Here is a 20,305-nt window from a genome sequence, read left to right as displayed (position 1 = left end):
AACGTCCAAGACTCTAATCAGCACCAGCATCCCACTCCCGTACTATTTATATGGAAAAAAGCAGCTTTCTGTTAGTTTTTTTTCAATAATTATTTAGTAACTCAAATGTTTAAACTGAGATTTAAAGGGTTTAAATCCTAAAAATAGTTTAATCATTCCAAAAAGGGCTCAAATCTTAATGAACTCTCAGTACCGTATTACCCCAAAAGAGCAGACTTAAAGCACACTTTCCTTTTTGCTGACACAGTTAGGGCTGGATCAGGTGACCCCGAATCCTCCCTTAGTGTCGCTGCAATAGGCTGCTGCTTCCCATGATGTGTGCGTTTCTTCACTATCAGTGAATCAGAAATCAGATCTTTGCAGTATTATTACGGCCACTTCTACACCAAAGCTTGTGTGGATATCTTCACAGTATTTAATTTAAAAATGCATGACTAACTACACAGAAAACAAGTGAATTTAAAATAAAAAAGGTCCAACATTTGTTCAATGTGACAGAAATGTACCCTTCGCCCGATCTGGGCCTCAATTACAATCCTGTCTTGGAAGTGTACAGGCAACTTCTTAGACTCCTGGACTGGTTTGTGCTTCAGTATAAACTGTCCACTAGGGGACCTCATATAGACAGATGCATACCTTTTCAAATCCTGTCCAATTAACTGAATTTACGACGGTCAACAAAGTTGTAGAAACATGTGACAGATACTGAGTGGAAACAGGATGCTCCTTAGCTCAGGTCTGACTGTGAAAACTATGGAAACATATGCACATGTAATTCGTTTTTGTTTTTTTTAATACATTTTGAAGAATTTTCAAGCCAACATTTTCCCCTTTGTCACTGCGGGGTATGTGTGTAGGGTTTTAGGGTGGAAAAGCACCGTAACATGACAGGATATGGAACTAGCTGTGAATGCCTTCTGGATGCACTGTACATACATGTGATCACATACATTTAATACACAGTGAACTCCAAATGAAACAATTGCAGTAAGAACTAAGAACATTATAGTGTAATATGACATAATGTATCAACTTTGCTGCTGTTTGTTCAGGTCTGAGACAAATATGTACTGATGGTAAATGAACAGTTTCTACTTGAGCACTCAAAGTCAGTACAGCATGCCTCAGTCATCTATTCACATCCGCTCATGCAAGACCTAAGCCTAAGTGCTTTCTATCTAACAATGACACATTCATATTCTGATGAGTGCATCAGAGAGCAACTCTGGGTTTTGTATCTTGCCTGAGGATACTTCAGCGTGCAGACTGGAGATCAGCCAGGGATCAAACCAGCCAACCGTAGACCATCTGCTCTGCCTCCTGAGCTGCAGCTATCCCAGTTAGTGCTAAACATATCTATAGACTATAGAGCTGAGTGATGTGCTATGAAGCAAGATTAAGGGTTAGTGAGCTATGTTGGACTTAAACACAGAGGTTTGCATGATGACAGTGGCTGTCTTTGTAAACTCCGTGGTTTAGAGTTTCAGATTAAAATGAGTTAGTACCACGTTTCACTGATTCTTAAAAGGATTCTTTGCTGGGAGAATAAATTTTATATGAGAAATTTGTTAAGTTGTATGTCTCAGTTGGTGATGCAGAAAATATATAAATGTTTTTATACTTTAAAGGTTGATTCTGTTCATCTGGATGTTTTCAGTGAGAGAACATAATCAACCTTCTGAGATTTACGTGTCTCCTTTACACTGCCTGAACTGCTCCTATAGCCTTTATTACGCTATCGATCCAGTTTGAAGTTTCAGCTTTAGAGCGCACTCAGGGGTAAAATAAATATATTATCTCAATTAAAAAGGTTTACTTTGTGCTAAATCACTGTATTAAAGATGTTTGCAGCATTAACTTTGGTCCTATTTGCAACAATATTACATTGTAGTTATATTTTTGAAGTTTTTTAAAGATTCTTCTCTGATAACATCTCCTAATTAGTATGTTGCAGTCACAGGGATGAAAAGACATATGACACATGAGATGCACATTTTTATGTGAGGAAACATAAGTTGACAACCACCGTCATGATACCCATCGTGTCTGATGGGGCTTTGCGTTCCCTCAAGCTAACACAAGGAAAGTTGTGTCAGCTGTGTTGGACTCCATAGTATGCCCCTGTGGGCGCTGCTGGCTACACATTCTCAGTGGAAGTGTTGGGCATGTGGTCAGACGAGGCCGATTCTTCAAACACATCATCCTCCATGCCTTCTTCTATAGGATTCATTTTTGAGGATGCTTTGGTGCCGGGTGAAATCTCTAGAAAAACACAAAATGAAAAAAATATGGAACATTGTGGCTAAACAATCTGAAGTGTGAGCATATGCAGCACTCTGCATGTAATCATTAGTTATTATTAATCTCTCTTCCACAGGGTGTCCTTGTCCTGTATCATCCACTGCAGCTGGGCGCCCCTCCTTGGCCGTTACAATATAAAGTGCCCTGAGGCAACTGTGTTGTGTTTTGGTGTTATAGGACAAAAGTGAATGAAATGAATTCTCTGCTGACTCCACCATGCAGTTTACCTTTCAGATGACATTTTCTGCATAAGACAGTCCACCTGTGTGTTCCTTCACTGCTATCTTATTCCCTTGCGTTGCTTCCAGCCAGCAGCATAATATTTGCTACTTAATGTCATCCTACAATCCTACCATGCATCCTTTCCCCCTTCTCATCTTTATGCATTCATGCTGCACAGATCAATTACATTAAGCGTGTGTACAGCATTTAGCTAGCACTACAGAAGAACTGTTTTAACATCACATACAGCGAGTAAACATTTCACCAATTTTTGAAGAAATATATTTCTAAAGGTGTTATTGACATAAAATTCACCAGATGTCGGTAACAACCATCCCAAGTGGGACCTCAGATACTGTCCCTCCCTCCATCCAACCGCACACTTCTTCAGGTTGGCTGTGAGCCCCGCCTGCCTCAGGAACCTCTCTGATGCACAGGTGTGCTACAAGGAACGTCAGAATTTCACTCTTACCCGGGCTTGGACCTTCCTCACGGTGTTCTTTAAGGTCCAACAGCCCCTGCAGCTTCCTGCTGAACAGCAACTCATGGATGCTTAGGGCACCTCCCGAAGTGCCAACAACACAGGGTCCAGCCAGCGATCCCAACTGCATTCGTCCTCATGAAGGAACTTATGAAAGCGATACCCTGTGCCATGATGCCATGATGGGGTCCATGCCAGTGTGCTCGAACAGGACCCCCACTAATGGCCCAAACTAGCACACTATCTGCCCTACCAGTAGAATCAGCAGTGACGACTTTGCATCACCACTGAGCGCAGCACAAACATCACATGTCCCTACACGTTGTGAGCGCACCTCTTCACACTGCCCCATTAACTTGTCAAACCACAGCCTCGAGTCTATGTATACGTTATTTCCACTGGCACCGTGGGATCTATGTGACTATCCCCATGCACACACTTAATTTCCATCCGCTCTGCGTCCAACAACGTCTCGAGTCAAACCAGTGTATCGTGGACCAGGATCTGCATGGCGCCCAAGGTGGCCATAGCCTCCGCTTGAATCCACTGCACCAGCCCTCTGCAGCTGAGCCAGGATTTCAGAGTTCATGACTATTTGCACCTCACTGTGTTCATGTGTCGTTTCTCACTGTTAAACATATTTTAATTTTCACGTGTGGATTGAATGGATTGTTACCAACATCTGGTGAGGATTTCATCTCAGCAGCACCTTTAGAAATATAAATGTGTGCGTGTGAACAGAAGCCTGCGAGGAGGCAACATGCAGAAGTCCAAAGATAAACCTCAACATCACTGAACATTTATGGAGGAAGTGAGGGAGCCCCACTCGTTTGAGCTGCTGGGAACACTGGCAGAGCTGTGGATCGCTGCTGTAGCACGTGCTGCAGTGACAGAGTAAATATCCCATTAAGACTCACGGAGTGATGATCCAGCAGATCCACCTCGTAGGATCTGGTTGAGAACATCGTCGGTGTCACTGCTGCTTGCCATGCTGTTTCTCACCTGCGTCATAGACAGCTGGGAGCACAGGCTGGGCTGTCGGTCCATTTTCTTCACAGCCTAGAACATATCCATGACCAACATCCTCGTCAGCACAGTGAGCACTCTTACAGCTGTCACATTAAACAAGATGCTCCAATAAATCGACACCAGCGGGACTCACCTTGTCGCTGAGTGTGGCATCATTCAGAGAGTACAGTTTGTTGGTGATATCTTTGCCGATGAGGAACCTGAAAACCTCATTAAGGAAAGTGTCTGACTCCAGGAAATAGGTAAGTCTCTCTCGCGACCAACACAGGAACTTGCAGTTCTCTTCTGCCATGATGGTCACCTGTCAATCAGACACATTAACAAGTGTTAAGGTGTCCACAGGTAGGGATACATATTTTTATATGCTTCGTTTCACGGTTTTCTTGGGCCTGATTGTTCTCGTCGTCTATCTACAGATTGACTGAGACACTGTGCCGTCTCTGCGCGTCTATGGCTGAACAGAAGTCTGTAAGGAGATGAGTAAGGGAACGTTCAGAGACCTCAGAGGATTTAAAGTTAACATTACTTCAGACTGCTTACATGAAGTGTAGTTAAGGAAAAAAGAAGACGGGAAAGTCAAATGATACCTTTCCACAAGTTTTTGAATTAAGCGCTTTATTTTATGACAACTTTCTCAAAAGCTTTTTGTTATTTCTGAATGCAAAAGAACATTTATTTTACTATGTTTAGTATTATTATTATTATTATTAGTATTAGTATTATTATTATTAGTATTATTATTATTATTATTATTATTAGTACTTCAAAAATATGCTACATTGAATTACCATGCATGTGAAACTTTATGATGTTCCAGAGCTCTGTTTAAAGAAATTTGACCTCCTTAAATCTTTATTGAATATTCATGTTCTGCAAAGTCAGACATGTTTTTACAGCCAGAGAAGGAAATCGGCCCTGCAAACGATGTCCATCCTTTATGTCAGAGCTTCCATGCAAGTGAATTTACCTGAAACTTCTCTCCTCGGTGCATCTCAGTGGACCTGAACTCTGGAGAGTCAATGAATGCGTTGGTATAGATGTTGTGCAGAAAGTGGCCTCGGTATGAAACTTTCATCCTATCACACACAAAAAAAATGAAATTCAAAATTCTGACCAACTAAATCAGAAAAGCACGGTGTTAAAATAATAACCTTAATCGTGTGTACTAGTCAGACCTATGTGACTTTCATTAGGGAAACAAACAGCACATACTTTCCTTTGAGCAGAATGCTGAGGCGTTCGTCTACAGACGTCTTGTCCTCAGCAGCGTAGGCCTGGCCTTTCTTCAGCGTCTGAATGGTGCAGAACTGTCCCGTGAGTCGCTGGAACAAAGCCTCCTGCACATGCAGAGGCTCAAACATCCTCTTGTAGACTGACCGCAGCTCCCTGTCAATCTTAATCTGACAGCAACAGTTTGAGACGGTTAGTCTGACCTGAGCATTCATCCACAGTCAGTGTAGCCCAGCGCACTGAAGCACAGGCCTAGTTGGGATAATGACACGAGCCATTTATAAATTATGGTATAGAAAATAATAAGTATACATGAATTATATGAATTCACAAGTTAATGAATCAACAACATGATGCATATTGTTCTTAAATGGGGCATTCTGCATATTTACTATGTTTGTTTAGCTACTTTGTGTGGATACATTTTAAAACTGTTGTACTACAAATAAAGAGAATAAAGAGTAAATAGTCACAAAAGTGTTTCCAAAACCTCACACACAGAGAGTTTGACCATTTAAGAAAAGGGAACCAGCGCATGAATAACCAGGATGATTCTGTTGCCTCCACAGTTTGTACACTCGAGTCGTGTCTCGTTTGCACCGAAGACAAAAACAACTCTGGCAAGTTTCCAGAACAGCTGTAATTTGTCCTCCAGATATATTTCAGAAACACTTCAGACACTGACACTATGAAAAAAGCTTTATTCGTACTTTCCTGGTTAATTAAAGAATGAAAGAAATAAAAATAGTCCTTTATGTCAAGTCACTTATTAAGACAATCAAAGTAACTCGAGAGAAAATGTTTTTTATAAAAGTTATAAAAATGTTTTTTGAACTTTAATGAATGAAAGGCTTTAATTCTCTGATGAAAAAAACAACTACGGCTGCACTTTGTTGCTCCTCCTGTCTGCTGCTCCAAAGTGTAGGTGTGTGCTGCTGCAGACATAATCGCATTGTGTTACCACGAAACAGAACTGAACCCATATTTATTAGCTAGAAGCTCCACTGCTCCTCTGATGAGCACACGTGGGCGGCCTGCAATGATCTTGTATAATGTGAGTGATGTTGATGCTGAACTCACCGGCCTGCGTTTATACAAAAGGTAGAAAAGGTGCACGAAGTTGATCACCAGGAAGACCACGTTCCACACCATTAGATCCATGTTGCACCTGAACAGCGTGGCCCACGCGATGAATAAACCACATGCTGCAAGAACAACCCGACTTACACACTGCACTTGATTACACACCACGCTGAGACAAGAAACACTTCATCTTATCTTGGAGAAATTATCTGGTATGGTTGTAATATCAGAAATTACTTTAATGTACACTACTGTGCAAAAGTCTTGAGCCACCCCACCATTCATTTATGATTTCCTCCCAGTTTATTTCTTCTGTTCACTTATCTTTTGCACATTTCGAACTTCAGAATCTGAATTTGCCAGCAAAACAATAAAGCAGCTTTGGGCAGTGAGACAAACAAGCGAGGTAGTCTAATTGTTCCATAAATGTAGTACGTTTAAAATAAATCGCTCTATGGGAAACTTACGGGACAACGCTGAGCCACACACTGCTCTGTTTCTAAGCTCATATATGGGAGTATTGTCCAAAACTTTACTTTTGTATCGCTCACAAATTCATAATCATTGCATTCACATATTTTGATTTTAGACATCATGACAATTATTTAGAAATGTGCTCGTCTGGATACATGAATAAATGTCTTACTCGGTGTTATATAATGATTACCCATCCAGTCTTATGATAAAACCACCAAAACTGCTGCCTTACACATTTCAGCACTCTCCTTTACTCGCTCTCTGAGAGACTGAAACTTGACTTGCTCTAAAATAGCAGCATAAATAACGGAGCTGTCAACATTACAACCACAGCCTCAATAAGTCCTGCTGCTTCCTGTCTCCATTCTCTTGCCAAGCAAAGATAAACATGTTGGAAGTGCTTTTTCCATCCTGCTTTTATCTCCCACTGTCACAGCCTTTTAGGGTCTCCCCTGTTTGTGCAGAACAGTTTCCAATAAATCTTTAAGATGCCAGCGTTACAGTCAACTGTCAACAAGCCTGTCCTGGTAGAAGTTTACTAACGCACGGGCAGCTTTTACTCAGAATACGCATCTGCTTACGATGTGATAACTTTATGTTCCTTAAATCTTCCCCACTACATTGCTTCTGGATCCCATCACGGGAACGAGCTGTGAACTGACCTGTTGTCAGGAGGAGGCGCAGCATGATCATGTGCAGAGCCAAGGTAGTCGGGATGGCCAGGCCCAACAGCAGGGACAGGTTTCCCACATGGAATAGCAGGTGGTGGGTCTGCTCCCACTCCTGGCACGAGGTGGCATTTGAATCTGCAGACGTGGCGGCCGGGATGGAAGAAGGGAAGGAGGACAGCGTGGTGAGCAGGAGGGTGGGCCCATCTGGGGTGGAGGACATCCTTTGGCTAGGCACCTTGGACACTGGAGTAAGGCGAGCACAAGTGAATGTGGGAGGATGGTTGTTCAAAGCATACAAACTACACAGCTGTGAAAGGTAACTAAGTATACTTATTCAAGTACTTTGCTTCTAATATTTTAAGGTACTTGTATGTTAATATACTTCTCAAACAATGTAAGGAACACTTTTAATCAGAGTACAGCATCGAGTCTGCTAAACTGATCTGGGGAGTGAAGTGGGTTGTTAGTGAACTTCAGCTGCTTTGGTGTTACTGGAATTAACAGCAGCCAACAATGAGACGCGCTCCAAAATAGGAAGGGCTTTAAATATATTCCAACTGTAGTTTCACTGGTTTAGCATTTGGCTGGGGTCAGTGTCACGTATGGCAGCAGCATAGCGAGTCCCTTCCTCCAGGATGGCACGTTAATACTTACCATGATGTTTGCTGCGTTTCACAGGCAGACGAATGCTAGAACATTTTCCTCCATGTGGACAAAACACTTCTCATTTTGCTCCCATTCATCCACTAAACATTGTTCAATGTAACATTAAACCAAACGAGAATGTCAGTTACACCGGTGAACATTTGCCCTACAAAAATAATTTGAGGACAACATCTCGAACTGAACCAAACCAGTGTTCTTACAGGTTAGTTTCCCATTGAAACTGTGGGAATGACCAGGAGGAAAAACCAGACATGATAATAATAACAGCTTTTATTCTTTTATTACTTCTATGAACTGAAGGGTCTTTTAGATGTCAGGAACTGACAAAATCTCCAGATCGAAATTTCATCTGAGAGTAAAGTAGATGGTTTCAAATACGTGCATAATTAACTGTCATCTGTTTTCACTCCAGGACAACAAAGGTGGACCAGACTCAGCTTTAAAGTGAAACTAGTTCTCTGCTTGTTATTCATATATGCTGTCCTATACTCATTTCTAATTTTATCCTTTCTGGTCCCTCCCAACAAAAATCTTATCTTCCCACTGCCACTTCCAGGTCAGCTTCCTGTGGTTTTAATTGGTCCCACAGTGTCCACACCATACGTCAGAGCTGGTTTCACTGGTTTCGGAGCCTTCCTGCTATCCTTCTGTCACAAATCTCCCCTGACACGTTTATTTTAGAATTCGGTTTGTTTGAAACCCAGCTGCCCTTCATTAAGTCATACAGTCACTCTACTGATGCTAAGTTTAGGTTCGCGACAGAAACGGTCCCTCTCGTTTTTATTCATTAGTGAACGCAACAGTGAGCTCCTACACTGGGTCTAGCTGAGCTCCGTCATGTTTGTCATTGAAGAAGACTCGCACACATACACAGCTGCATATTTACAGTCATGAATGAATTCATGTTTCTGTCTTTTCAACGCCGGTGGGAAAGTACAGCTTACAGTCTACGCAGCAGTAGTCAGATTACACAACGCGTTACAGCTCATGGTAAAGAAGCTCTTTTATCAACATCTGACTGTAAATGTGGACGCCAGTGAATATTTCTGTACAGCAGCTGTAGCACGCGCAGAGCTCACATGTAGAAATAGACATGGTCCAGCTGCGCAGCTGCGCTGGAATTTCTTAGGTTCAACTTAAAAGCCCGTAAAAGTGAGGACTTCTTCACTTACCGATCAGAGGAGCAGCCGGAGGAGCTCTGGACAGCAGTGAGAGGGGAAAGCGGCCGGATAGCTGGAGCCTCTGATGCTGTGTGCGTCTCACATTCCACACAGCTGACAGGAAAACGCTAAAAGGGGAACAAGGCGAGAGCAGTGCCCAAGAGCTCCGACAGGGGGCGACAGATCAAAGGTTAACTTTCAGCAGAAGTTCTTAAGAAAATTTGCTTCTTCTCTCCAAAATCGTCAGAATTGCTCGGATCATCCTTCTCTTCTCCTCAATGGATCCAATCACACAAAACGACCCTCTGTTATTCATACTTTATTAATACTCTTATATGTGAACTTTTTCAACACAAGCAGTGAGACTGCACCAGCATCTGAATGACTGCTGGGTGTGTGGATCTTTGTCGAAGCGTTTGGTTGACAAACCCGCAGTAACTTCACTTTCAGAGGCATTAAGGCTGAAAATATATTTATACATTAGACTTCCTAACATACTGACAAAATGAACTCCAGACTCATGTGCTTAGAAAACTGATTAAGTTTGTGTTTGGCATCTACACAGTAAAATCATTTATTGTCACAGAACAACATCAGTCAGTGTACCACTGACAACACATATTGATCTAATCCGTCAATATCATATGAATTTAAGACGTCTGCTGTCCTGTGACAGAAGAACAATGAGTCTCCAACTGCTGCACCTGTAAGACAAAACAATAAAAAACAAGCAGCGCCTACAAGGAAAAAATGGATACACAAACCAGCAATCTTGTGTTTTCTGTGTTTTGTCTGAGTATGTGCGTTTGTCACAAAATGCACTTAACAATGAGAGTGAAAAGTCTCAAAGATCAGGACCCCAGCACCCAACAACCCCCCAAAACCCAGAAAGAATTTATTCCTTTTAGTTGCTGTCCAGGCCTTCAGTTACTGCTGAGCTGGCCAATGCATCCTTCTTAAAAATGTCCACGATTGTTGATTTGCCACTCTTAAAGTTGTTCCTCTCTGACGGGCTTCTGTTGGCTTTGCAGCCTGATGATGTCATCCTTCATCTGTGTCTCTTTGCATTAACTCTCCAAACTTCAACACTTAGAATCAAATCCAGAGTTTTAGATCTGCTACATTTTTACTGTCCATAATTTAATTTACTGTCCATTCTCTTTGGCGCCGCTATAACTGTATAAAAGTGTGTATAAGTCATATAATGCAATCATTTTGCTAAACCCCTTAAAATAAAGATAAATTCTGCACTTCTAACAGATCTTGATCGTTTGATTTAAAATCCGAAGCAAGTTTCAAAAGTTTCATTGCCCCATAAATTATGGCCCTGTGAGTAACAACACTACAGACTGTTTTCGTGCTCAGGTATACGGTCTACCTGTCTGCAAACATGTCTGCAGCCTGACTGACACTGACTTCCACGCACTGCGATTTAGCGCATGAAGAATGTGCATGTGTGTGTATGTTTACGGAGCCCCCCTGCTCTGCACCGGCACTTGCAGATGGTCATCAGCCCTTTCTATTTCAGTCCCCGGCATGTGAGGGTAACATGGTAAGCGGAGATCGTAGCGGTGTCCGTATTTGTCAAAAGTCTTGTCACTGAGTGAATACAGCTTTTCTGCTATGTCATTGCGTACAACCAGGGCAAAGATCTTGGCTATGTAGCGATGCTTAGCAAAGAGCAGGTAGAGCTTTTTCCTCCTCCACGCTACGTACCGGCAGGGGTTATCAGCACGCAGCGTCACCTGAGAATAAACCACAAAACAAGTTAAACTTTGTTTAACCTCAATACAACATTTTTGTTGTTTTTCTGCATGATAAAGAAAAAGCTGTTGTGACAAAGAAAGAAATCTGTCATCACAAGTCTTTGGAATTAAATTGTAACAAATAAATGTGCAAAATTACAGAAAAGTCCAAAACGTATGCTTGTGCTTGTTAGTGGTGAGCAGCAGATCAAACAAGAACCATAAAAGGCTTTAAGCGCGCATTCAGGCCTGTGAGACTCGTTTAGACACTGAGCCTCACTCACCCCCGTTCTGTTAGCCGTCAGGGCTGGGGGGCTGAGAGGAGGTGCTGGCCGTCAGATTGGGGTCTGGGGTGCGGGGCCTCCCTGCTACTGCAGATAAGGAGGCGGTCTGCTTTCCTCCACCCCAGAGAGAAGGGTTACATCTGCTGGGTCTGGGTACGGTTTGCCCCTATAGAGTGTGTTTGGGGAGTGTGATTGTGTGTACAGTGCCTATTTGTGTCTGTCTCCACGTCGGGTGTATGATTCCCTGGAAGCACAGGCAGATGCAAGTGGTTTTCTGAGGTTCTTCTGAGGTTTCCTTTACCAGTTTAACCGTGTGTAGTTAATGTCCTCTTAACATAACTTATAATTAAAAAAAACATTCTTTCTGCACTTACAGGTGTTTTCTCCTTCTTTCTACCCAAAGAGGAAACTAGCGCAACTTGTAAGCAAGCTTGAATTTCAAAATAAAAGCACCAAAACTTTGACTAAAGTAAATTGTCAAATAGTAAATTTGACTAAATAAAATAACAAACAAAGTAATGTGCAGCTTAAACAATTTACAATGATGACACGGATCTTGACAAGATAAAGAAATAATCCAAATTATATACAATGTCATCATGCCAACAGCTACAGGGTGAGTGCCGAGCATTCGTTTGTGTATATGGGGGTGGGAATGCACGTTTGTGTCTGCGTGCGCCTGCTCGTCTGTATCTATATGTCAGGTCGGGTCTTAGACTCCACCTCTCTGGGAACATCTCAGGCTCTCTGAGGTATGGAGGCTTATCTCCCCTCACCACACTCCCTGCCAGTGGCCGATGCCTTCAGACGTTGGTGTGTTGGTGGTTCTTGGTGTCTGGGGCTGGGCGCTCAAGTATGTACCGGCTCACTCCTGGTGGCCAATTGGTGGGGCCTGGCGCCTGTGGCCTGGCTGGGCCCCTTCCGGGGGGGTGGGTGCCCTCAGGCCTCTGGGCCTGAGGCCCGGTCCTCTCTGGCACAGCTAGCTGCCGGCAGAGCCAGCGGGCACGTTACTGCAACCCCCTCTGGTCTCTGCTCCGTGGCTGCTGGATGACCTCTCGTTTGGGGCTCTCAGTTGGCTAACTTTCCTCCATGATCTCTTAATCTCAGCCTCTAGTGTCCTTCTCCATGCAGGACACTGCTCCATGTGTTTTGTGGACTTGTAAAAGGGGCGACCATGGCTCAGGGGGTTGGGAATCGCATCTGTAACCGGAAGGTCGCATTGCCGGCAACAAGTCAGACTCGTTCCTGCTGGGTGATGGGCTCCGCCATGGCTGCCCTTTGTCAATGATTCTGTTCGTAAATTTTACGGACAGGATTTCTAGGCCAAGTGGTGGAAGGCTTTCACCTGGGTGGTCTCAGGATCTCATCTCTGCTTTTCGCGGATGTTGTGGTTCTGTTGGCTTCATCGGGTGAAGGCCTCCAGCTGGCACTGGAACGGTTCGCAGCCAAATGTGAAGCGGTGGAAATGAGAATCAGCACTTCTAAATCTGAGGCCATGGTCCTCAGCCGGAAAAGGGTGGAGTGCCCACTCCCAGTCAGCGACGAGTTCCTGACCCGAGTGGAAGAATTTAAGTATCTCAGGGTCGTGTTCACGAGTGACGGGAGAAGGGAGCGGGAGATCAACAGACGGTGCTGCGGCTGCAGTGATGCGGACGCTGCACCAGTCCGTCGTGGTGAAGAGAGAGTTGAGCGTAAAAGCGAAGCTCTCATTTTACCGGTCGATCTACGTCCCTACCCCCACCTATGGTCACGAGCTGTGGGTAGTGACCGGCAGAAATGAGCTTCCTCTGAAGAGTGGCTGGCCTCTCCCTTAGAGAGCTAGTGTGAGCTAGTGTGAGGAGTTCAGCCATCCGGGAGGGATGGCGGCCCGGAGGAGGCCCCGGGGCAGACCCAGGACACGCTGGAGAGATTATATCTCTCAGCTGGGCCAGGCCAGCTGGAGGAGGTGGCTGGGGACAGGGAGGTCTGGGCTTCTCTGCTTAGGCTGCTGCCCCCGCAACCCTGCACCGGATAGGCGGAAGAAGATGGATGGATGGATTTGATTCAATCACCGATTTGATTCGATTCAATTTTTTCTCAGGCAGTCAGAAACATAATTCTTTTATCATTTATCAGTACATGTGCACATTTTTATATCTACGTATAAAAACAAAGCTGACACTTGTAGGACTTCATCAGAGGAGCCTTTGTGTGAAAGTAACTGAGAATAAAACACAGAAAAACATGAAGGAGATTTTCCCGGCCTGGCTTTTTATAGCAGATAACCTTAAAATATTCTGCCGTAGATCAACAACTGAAGAAAATAAGCTTTATTAGAGACACAGCCAAGCGTTATGCAATTTGGCATAATTTTAAAAAGTTAAAATTTCTTCTGTATTGAACAGCAGAAATGAGGCTTTCTTGTCAGAGGTCGCTTAAAACCCCCCCAAAAAACAGCAGCTGACAGCGCTGTACGTAGACTGGTGTGTAATAAGCAAGCAAATAATCCAGAAAACAGAGATTTGAGATGGGAAACTGTCCTTGAAGTACACTGAGAGAGAGAGTGATTTTTATCGATGTGGAAACAAAACAGCCAAAGTCAGAGTGAATTAATGATGATATCTATTTGTTTGTTAAGCATAGTTTGGATTTTCCTGCTGGTTCAGTGAATTTTGGTCAGAGTGATGAAACCTGCAGCACCAGAATCTGTGAGGTGTCGGCTTTCAGCCCCGACGGTGTGTCTGTGGACGCGGGGTGACGACACACGCTTTGTGTTTACATCTTTTTGCAGAATCCGTTCACCTGCTCTCATTTGCTGTTTTAGCTGTTTGGTGGTTGTTAAAATAGTTTTGTGAGCTTTAACATGAGATTCTGGCATTTCTGGCAAAATACATTTATATTTAAAAATCGATTCAGGATATAAGGAATCGATATCACTTTATTAAAACTAAAATCAATTTTAATCAGAAAATCAATGTTTTAAACCCACACCCAGCCATAACCAAGTGGCCAAGTATACAGGAACATCTGTGCCGAGTATAACCTGGAAGTGCCGAGGTCAAAATGGGAGACGCCCACTAAGGTGGTGGAGAATGACCGAGCTAAGATCCTGTGGGACTTCCAGATACAGACGGACAAAATGGTGGTGGCTAACCAACCGGACATAGTGGTGGTAGACAAACAGAAGAAGACGGCCGTAGTGATCGATGTAGCGATACGCCAGTTGGAGCCATCTTCCTTATGTATTCGTGGATGTGTGATTTGTGCATCACACACTCACACACAGACACACACACAGTATTTAATGTGTAGCTTGGATTACAACAAAATGAACCTGGAATACGCCCTCCTCCGATGGCTGCAGAGAGTCCCATTCTGGTGAATCCACAAACTGGAAAGGGTAGATGTAATGCAGAAACTCTCCATTAACTGTCACACGGATTCTGTTGGACAATGGAGCAAGAGTTGATTTTAATAGGTCAAGTTCACAACAGTAGACACTAAAGATAAAGTTATTAACTAAAACAACCTAAAACATTCTGTAATGGTAGTGTTGTAATACTACATAAGTGTGCAACATGTTTTTTTCATGTGTGTAATTTTATCACACAGGGTGATCAGGCAACCACATGCCCCCAGGACATTTTAATATCAGAAATAAACTTTTTTTTTTGGAATACTTGCAATGAAATTTCAATGAAAACGGTACAACTATGGACCAATCGTTTGCCGCCTCCTCTACACGGATGACATTGAGCTGTATGCCAGGAGTGAACAAGAACATGGGCATGTCATTCAGACCAGAGAAGTGTAGTAAGATGGTAACAAAGAGGGAAGGTAGTAAGAACTGAGTTAAATGCACAGCCAGAGGACCACATTGCAGGACAGCTACAAATGCCTCAGAATCCCACAGGCAAATGGGACCATGGACTACGAAAGCTGCAACCACCAAATACCTGCAGAGTAAGGCAAGTCCCGAGGAGTCAGCTGGGCATGGATGTTGATCCAGGCAATCAACACCTATGCCCTGCCGGGCGTCAGATACCCTGCTGGGATAATAGCCTGGCCACAACTGATGGTATGTTTAGTGAATACCTAAGGCAACAGAAAGAAGAGGAACCATGATGGAAGGACAGGCCCCTGCACGGCAAAGCTGCACTGAAAGCACAGAGGCACTAATTATGGCAGCTCAGAAACAAGCTCTGAGTACGCCATAACCAAGTAGTTGGTATAGTATATAAAAATATCTGTGCTAAGTATAGCACGGAAATTCCAAGGTCAAAATGGGATACGGCTCCTACGGAGGTTGAGAATGACCAAGCGAAGATCCTGTGGGACTTCCAGATACAGACAGATGAACAGGAAGTGATGTAGCTATATCAAGTGATAGTGACGTCAAGAAGAAAAAAGATGAGAAGCGGGAGAAATAGCAAGGATGAGAGAGGAGCTAGAGAAGAGGTAGAAGGTGAAAGGGTTACAGTGTTCGTTGTGGCAATCGGAGCACAGTGACACACAAACTGGGCACCAACACATGTGTGTTCAATTACTGTAACTATTAGCATTTATATTGTTCTTTCCTTTATTTTGACACTTAAGATTAAAATTCCTTACACATTTTTCACCTTACACCCATTCCTATTTCCCCCTGGTCCAATGATTGTCCTGCTGTCTGTGCTGTTTTGCTCTTATCGTGGAGATGTCTTGTTCACTTGTTATCCTGTTTTTCATAAAGACAGAAAATGTAAAATTCTGAGAATTCCCCAGCAAGTTCTGAATTGACCTTTCCCCTCTCCGATTTCTAAACTTAGCACAAAAAGTAAGGAAATTTGTGTTTGGTATTTCTTTGTTGTAACAATGCTTCTTGGTAATCTTATACTCTTTATTTCCCCTTAAATTGTGCCATATTTGTAATGCAAATGCATCTTTGGGTTGAGCAGCAGAAGATGGGAAGTTCAAAACAGACATTTCAACACTGTGTCGAGCTTCGCGAGTGCAGATGTTTCAAAACACTGCTCTGAAACGTGGTTAAAAACACCCAGATCACGTGACCACGACTAAATGAGGCTTTGGTGCCCCAGTTTTAACAGGTGGTGTACCTGCTGCAGAGTGGCACACTGAGCTGTAAAATCATTAAAATATCCCAATAAATCGCGTCTGCTTTCAGCGAGAAAATAAAACAGGCAACAGACAATTTTTAGCTCCGGCTCTGTCTGTTCTCTAAGTTTTCTACTTTCAACAGAAAATGTCATTTGCAGCATTAAGTGACGTCATCCTCACTATAATATATAGATGAGAAGTCACTTGCATGCAGGCAGCTTAAAATAATAGTGGCCTGGAGCATACAGCCCCCTTCTTGATTTCCTATTTTTTGTTTGTTTGTCACACTTAAATGTTTTAGATGATCAAACTATTTTAAATATTAGACCAGGCTTAAAACACAAAATGCAGTTTCTAAATGAAGGTGTTTATTATTGAAGGGAAAACAGATCCAAATCTCCAAGGCTCATAAGTACCCATAAATCTAATAACTGGTTGGGCCACCCTCAGCAGCAACAACTGCTCTCAAGTGTTGGCGATAACTGGCAATGAGTCTTTTACTGGAGGCTTTTCAAGCATAAACTGCCTTTTAAATGTCACAGCATCTCAATCAGATTCAGTTTCAATTTTATTTACACAGCGCCAAATCACAACAGTCACCTCAAGATGCTTTATATTGTAAGGTAGACCCTACGATAATACATACAGAGAAAAACCCGACAATCACATGACCCCCTATGAGGAAGCACTTTGGCGACAGTGGGAAGGAAAAACTCCCTTTTAACAGGAAGAAACCTCCAGCAGAACCAGGCTCAGGGAGGGGCGGGGCCATCTGCTGTGATTGGTTGGGGTGAGAGAAGGAAGACAGGATAAAGACATGCTGTGGAAGAGAGACAGAGGTTAATAACAGGTCAGGACTTTGAATAGTCCACTCCAAAGTCTTCATCTTGTTTTTCTTAAGCCAGAGGTGGACTTGCTGTTGTGTTTTGGATCATTTTCCTGCTGCAGAACCCAAGTGTGCTTCAGCTTGAGATCACAAACTGGACCAGACACTCTCCTTCGTGATATTTTGGTAGAAAAATTCATGGTTCCAAGTCTTCCAGGTCCTGAGGCAGCAAAACAGCCCCAGATCATTCCACTGCCACCACCATATTTTACTGTTGGTTAATTTCATAATGGTGTTTTTTTTCGTTTAAGATCTGGTAACTACAAAGCCCACATTATATAATTTGCATCACTTCCAACCATTCAGTAATTGAGGACTGTTCCTTTTCTGAAAGGCTGTGTTAGTTTTATGGCAGATGTAACGGTACTCAAACATTCCAAATAGTTGAATCGGTCCACAGAATACTTTCACAGATGTCTTGGGGTCAATCAAGATGTTTGTTTTGGCAAATGTGAGACAAGCCTTTGTGTTCTTTTGGGTCAGCAATGGTTTTTGTTTGGTGAACTCTCCCATGGATCCTGTTTTTGCCCAGTCTCTAAATCATGAACTCTGACCTTAACTGAGAAATGTGAAGCCTGTGGTTCTTTAATGCCGTTCTGGGTTCTTCTGTCACCTCCTGGATGAGACTTCGACATGCTCTTGGAGTAATTTTGGGAAGGCTAATCACTGTTCCATGTTTTCTCCATTTGTGTATAATGGCTCTCACTGTGTTTCACTGGAGTCCCAAGCCTTGGAAATGCCTTTGTAACACTTAACATACTGATGGATATCAGTGATTTTTTTCTCAAGTTTTTCTTTAGATGGCATGATGTGTTCCTTCTTGAGATCTTTTAGCCTTCCTTAACTTTGTCTAACAGGTTCTGTTCAAGTGATTTCTTGATTCAACAGATCTTCCAGTAATCAGGCCTGAGTGTGTTTAGTGAAATTGAACGCAGCTCTCCAAAGAAAATGTGGTTAATCAATGATTTACCAAGAGGGGCAATTACTTTTTCACACAGGACCAGGTAGGTTTGGATAACTTTTCTCCTCTAATCAATGAAATCATCATTTAAAAAGTGCATTTTATATTTATTTGGGTTATCTTTGTCTCATATCAATTGATGATCTGAACCATGTAAGTGTGACAAATAGGCAAAACACCAGGAAATCAGGAAGTGGGCAAACACTTCACTCCACACTAAGTCAATTTGTTTAAAAACAAAGTGAAGCCACAGAGACATGCTGTGACCAAACTAACATATACATGAACCACCCCGTCTCCATTCAGTGCAGTGAGCCTGTTACCTTCGATGACCTTTTAGCCTCTCTAAAAGAGAGCTGCTCTCTCAGTGATGCAGAACTTCATAAATAGCTCCAGCAGCAAGTGCTCCTTGCCTTTTAGCGTCTGGACTCAGAGACGTGTGAGTAGTGCTGTTTCACACACTGAGGTTAATTATGGAGTTCCACAGGGTTCTGTGCTAGGACCAATTCTACTTCTTTCCATCATAGTAACATCCAAAATTTGTGGTGGTGTTCTGCCTCACTTTCTCAGAACAAATATCTGAAAATGTAAGTTCACAGGCAGCATCCACTGCCTCAGAGCACTCTACTACATATATTACATATATTCTAATACGTGTAAAACTGATTTCATGATAAATTCTGCAATGTGCGTTTGTGCACTAGGCTACGTTTTGTACAAACTATTACTCCAGTACATTTTTAGCTACAAAAGTAATAAAGCACAAAAACTGATGAAAATGCATTGACTTTACATGAAAATACTAGTAGACTAATCATTAAGGTAATCAGTCACCTAATGCGAGTGCTTTCACAGTAACCGCAGAAAAACATTTAACTGTTCAATAAGCTGCTGTCCATAGATGAGTGAAAAGCAAATCATTACAGTGTAATCTATTCAGCCTTTACTCCCCAAGGACATGTGGTTATGAAAAGCATGTTTAAATCTAGGCTCTTGAAAGCTATACTAATTTACCATGTGCTCATTTTACTTGCGCATAATTTAGACACATGGAGCTGTTGTGGTTAAAGCCTGGTCAAACAAACAAACAAACAAACAAACAAACAAACAAACAAAGCTACGCGGTCAAAGCTGCAAAGACTCCTCAGGTAAAGAGTGAACTAGAAATGCAGATTACAATAATGAACCTTTTAGCTCATGAGCCAATCCTGATCAGTCCCAGTAACCCTGACCCAGATAAACATTTGGAGTCTGTCAGTAAGACTTTCACATGACAAAGAGTATCTAGAAAACACACCCTTTGTTCTAATATCAATAGGGGCATGACTGTGCTAAACTCTATGTTGGGGTGTACCATGTTTGACACTGAGCTGTTCAAGCGTGTGTGCGCAATCACCTTCCGGAGAGCAGCACTGACAGCTTGTCAATAGCGGTTTTTCCTTCTACGGCGAAGCAGCGGTCCTTCTCTAAAGTTTGGACTTCCCCGTCACAGCAGGCCACTATCTTCCCAAAATGGGACAATGACACTCCGACTCTTTTAAACATGCAGCTATACAGCTCCTGGAAGTCCTTGTCAAACGAAAAGCTCCTCAGCCTGTATGACATGTGCAGGACTTGTACCAGACACACCGCGAAGATCGCCAAACTCCACAGAAAAGAGTCCGTGGTGCAGGAGTCCGACCACGACCAGAGAGTGGAGCAGAAGAAGCCCAGAGTGAGAAAGGTGAACAGGTAGAAGAGTCCGTAAAAGCCACTGCCCCCCATGAAGCCAAGGAACAGAAAGATGTTGGCGAGATGGAACACCGATCCTTCCGCACCCTCTTTCCACTCTTTGCACACCGGGTAGGCAGACACCTCCGGCGCCACCGTAAAATTCATGCTTTCGAAGTCGGGCGGCTCCATACTGTATAAAGCGACTCGACCCGCAGCACATCCACCACAGCCAGCCTCGCTCCGTGCCACCAGAGCGGGTAGAAAAACGCTGACACCTCGGCCCATCACTCATAGGTGGAACGCAGAAACAACCAATCAAA

The 20,305-nt window shown here is 43.1% G+C and overlaps 2 protein-coding genes across 2 annotated transcripts; both read right to left on the bottom strand.

Moving 5' to 3' along the window:
• Positions 1-400: 400 nt before the first annotated feature.
• popdc1 (popeye domain cAMP effector 1) lies at positions 401-9,470 on the bottom strand. The gene is made up of 8 exons (XM_085290506.1): positions 9,333-9,470; positions 7,486-7,737; positions 6,344-6,468; positions 5,246-5,433; positions 5,001-5,109; positions 4,167-4,334; positions 3,922-4,063; positions 401-2,262 (listed from the first exon to the last, which is right to left on the bottom strand). The coding sequence occupies exons 2-8, from the start codon at positions 7,712-7,714 to the stop codon at positions 2,138-2,140; spliced, it is 1,086 nt and encodes a 361-aa protein (XP_085146632.1). The 5' UTR covers positions 7,715-7,737; positions 9,333-9,470; the 3' UTR covers positions 401-2,137.
• A 33-nt stretch (positions 9,471-9,503) lies between these two features.
• Positions 9,504-20,254, bottom strand: popdc3 (popeye domain cAMP effector 3). The gene is made up of 3 exons (XM_085290505.1): positions 19,669-20,254; positions 14,663-14,771; positions 9,504-11,065 (listed from the first exon to the last, which is right to left on the bottom strand). The coding sequence occupies exons 1-3, from the start codon at positions 20,172-20,174 to the stop codon at positions 10,787-10,789; spliced, it is 894 nt and encodes a 297-aa protein (XP_085146631.1). The 5' UTR covers positions 20,175-20,254; the 3' UTR covers positions 9,504-10,786.
• Between the last annotated feature and the right edge of the window lie 51 nt (positions 20,255-20,305).

This window comes from Mchenga conophoros, linkage group LG11 (genome assembly GCF_057382185.1).
Source record: "Mchenga conophoros isolate Kocher_MC1m ecotype Shallow Benthic linkage group LG11, M_conophoros_male_GT1.1, whole genome shotgun sequence".
NCBI classification, from domain to species: domain Eukaryota; kingdom Metazoa; phylum Chordata; class Actinopteri; order Cichliformes; family Cichlidae; genus Mchenga; species Mchenga conophoros.
This window is presented reverse-complemented; position numbering and strand designations above follow the sequence as displayed.

Bases quoted from the DNA above. Each gene is read 5' to 3' on its own strand.
- popdc1 (XM_085290506.1), bottom strand. From the start codon at position 7,714: ATGTCCTCCACCCCAGATGGGCCCACCCTCCTGCTCACCACGCTGTCC. The intron at 5,434-6,343 runs GTGAGTTCAGCA...TGTTGCTGTCAG, and splicing joins TTTTGTATAAACGCAGGCCG to ATTAAGATTGACAGGGAGCT. The intron at 2,263-3,921 runs GTGAGTCTTAAT...GTGTTTTTCTAG, and splicing joins ATCTGCTGGATCATCACTCC to AGATTTCACCCGGCACCAAA.
- popdc3 (XM_085290505.1), bottom strand. From the start codon at position 20,174: ATGGAGCCGCCCGACTTCGAAAGCATGAATTTTACGGTGGCGCCGGAG. The intron at 14,772-19,668 runs GTGATTGCGCAC...ATTGTCCAACAG, and splicing joins TCAGTGCTGCTCTCCGGAAG to AATCCGTGTGACAGTTAATG. The intron at 11,066-14,662 runs GTTCATTTTGTT...GTTTATTCTCAG, and splicing joins CGGAGGAGGGCGTATTCCAG to GTGACGCTGCGTGCTGATAA.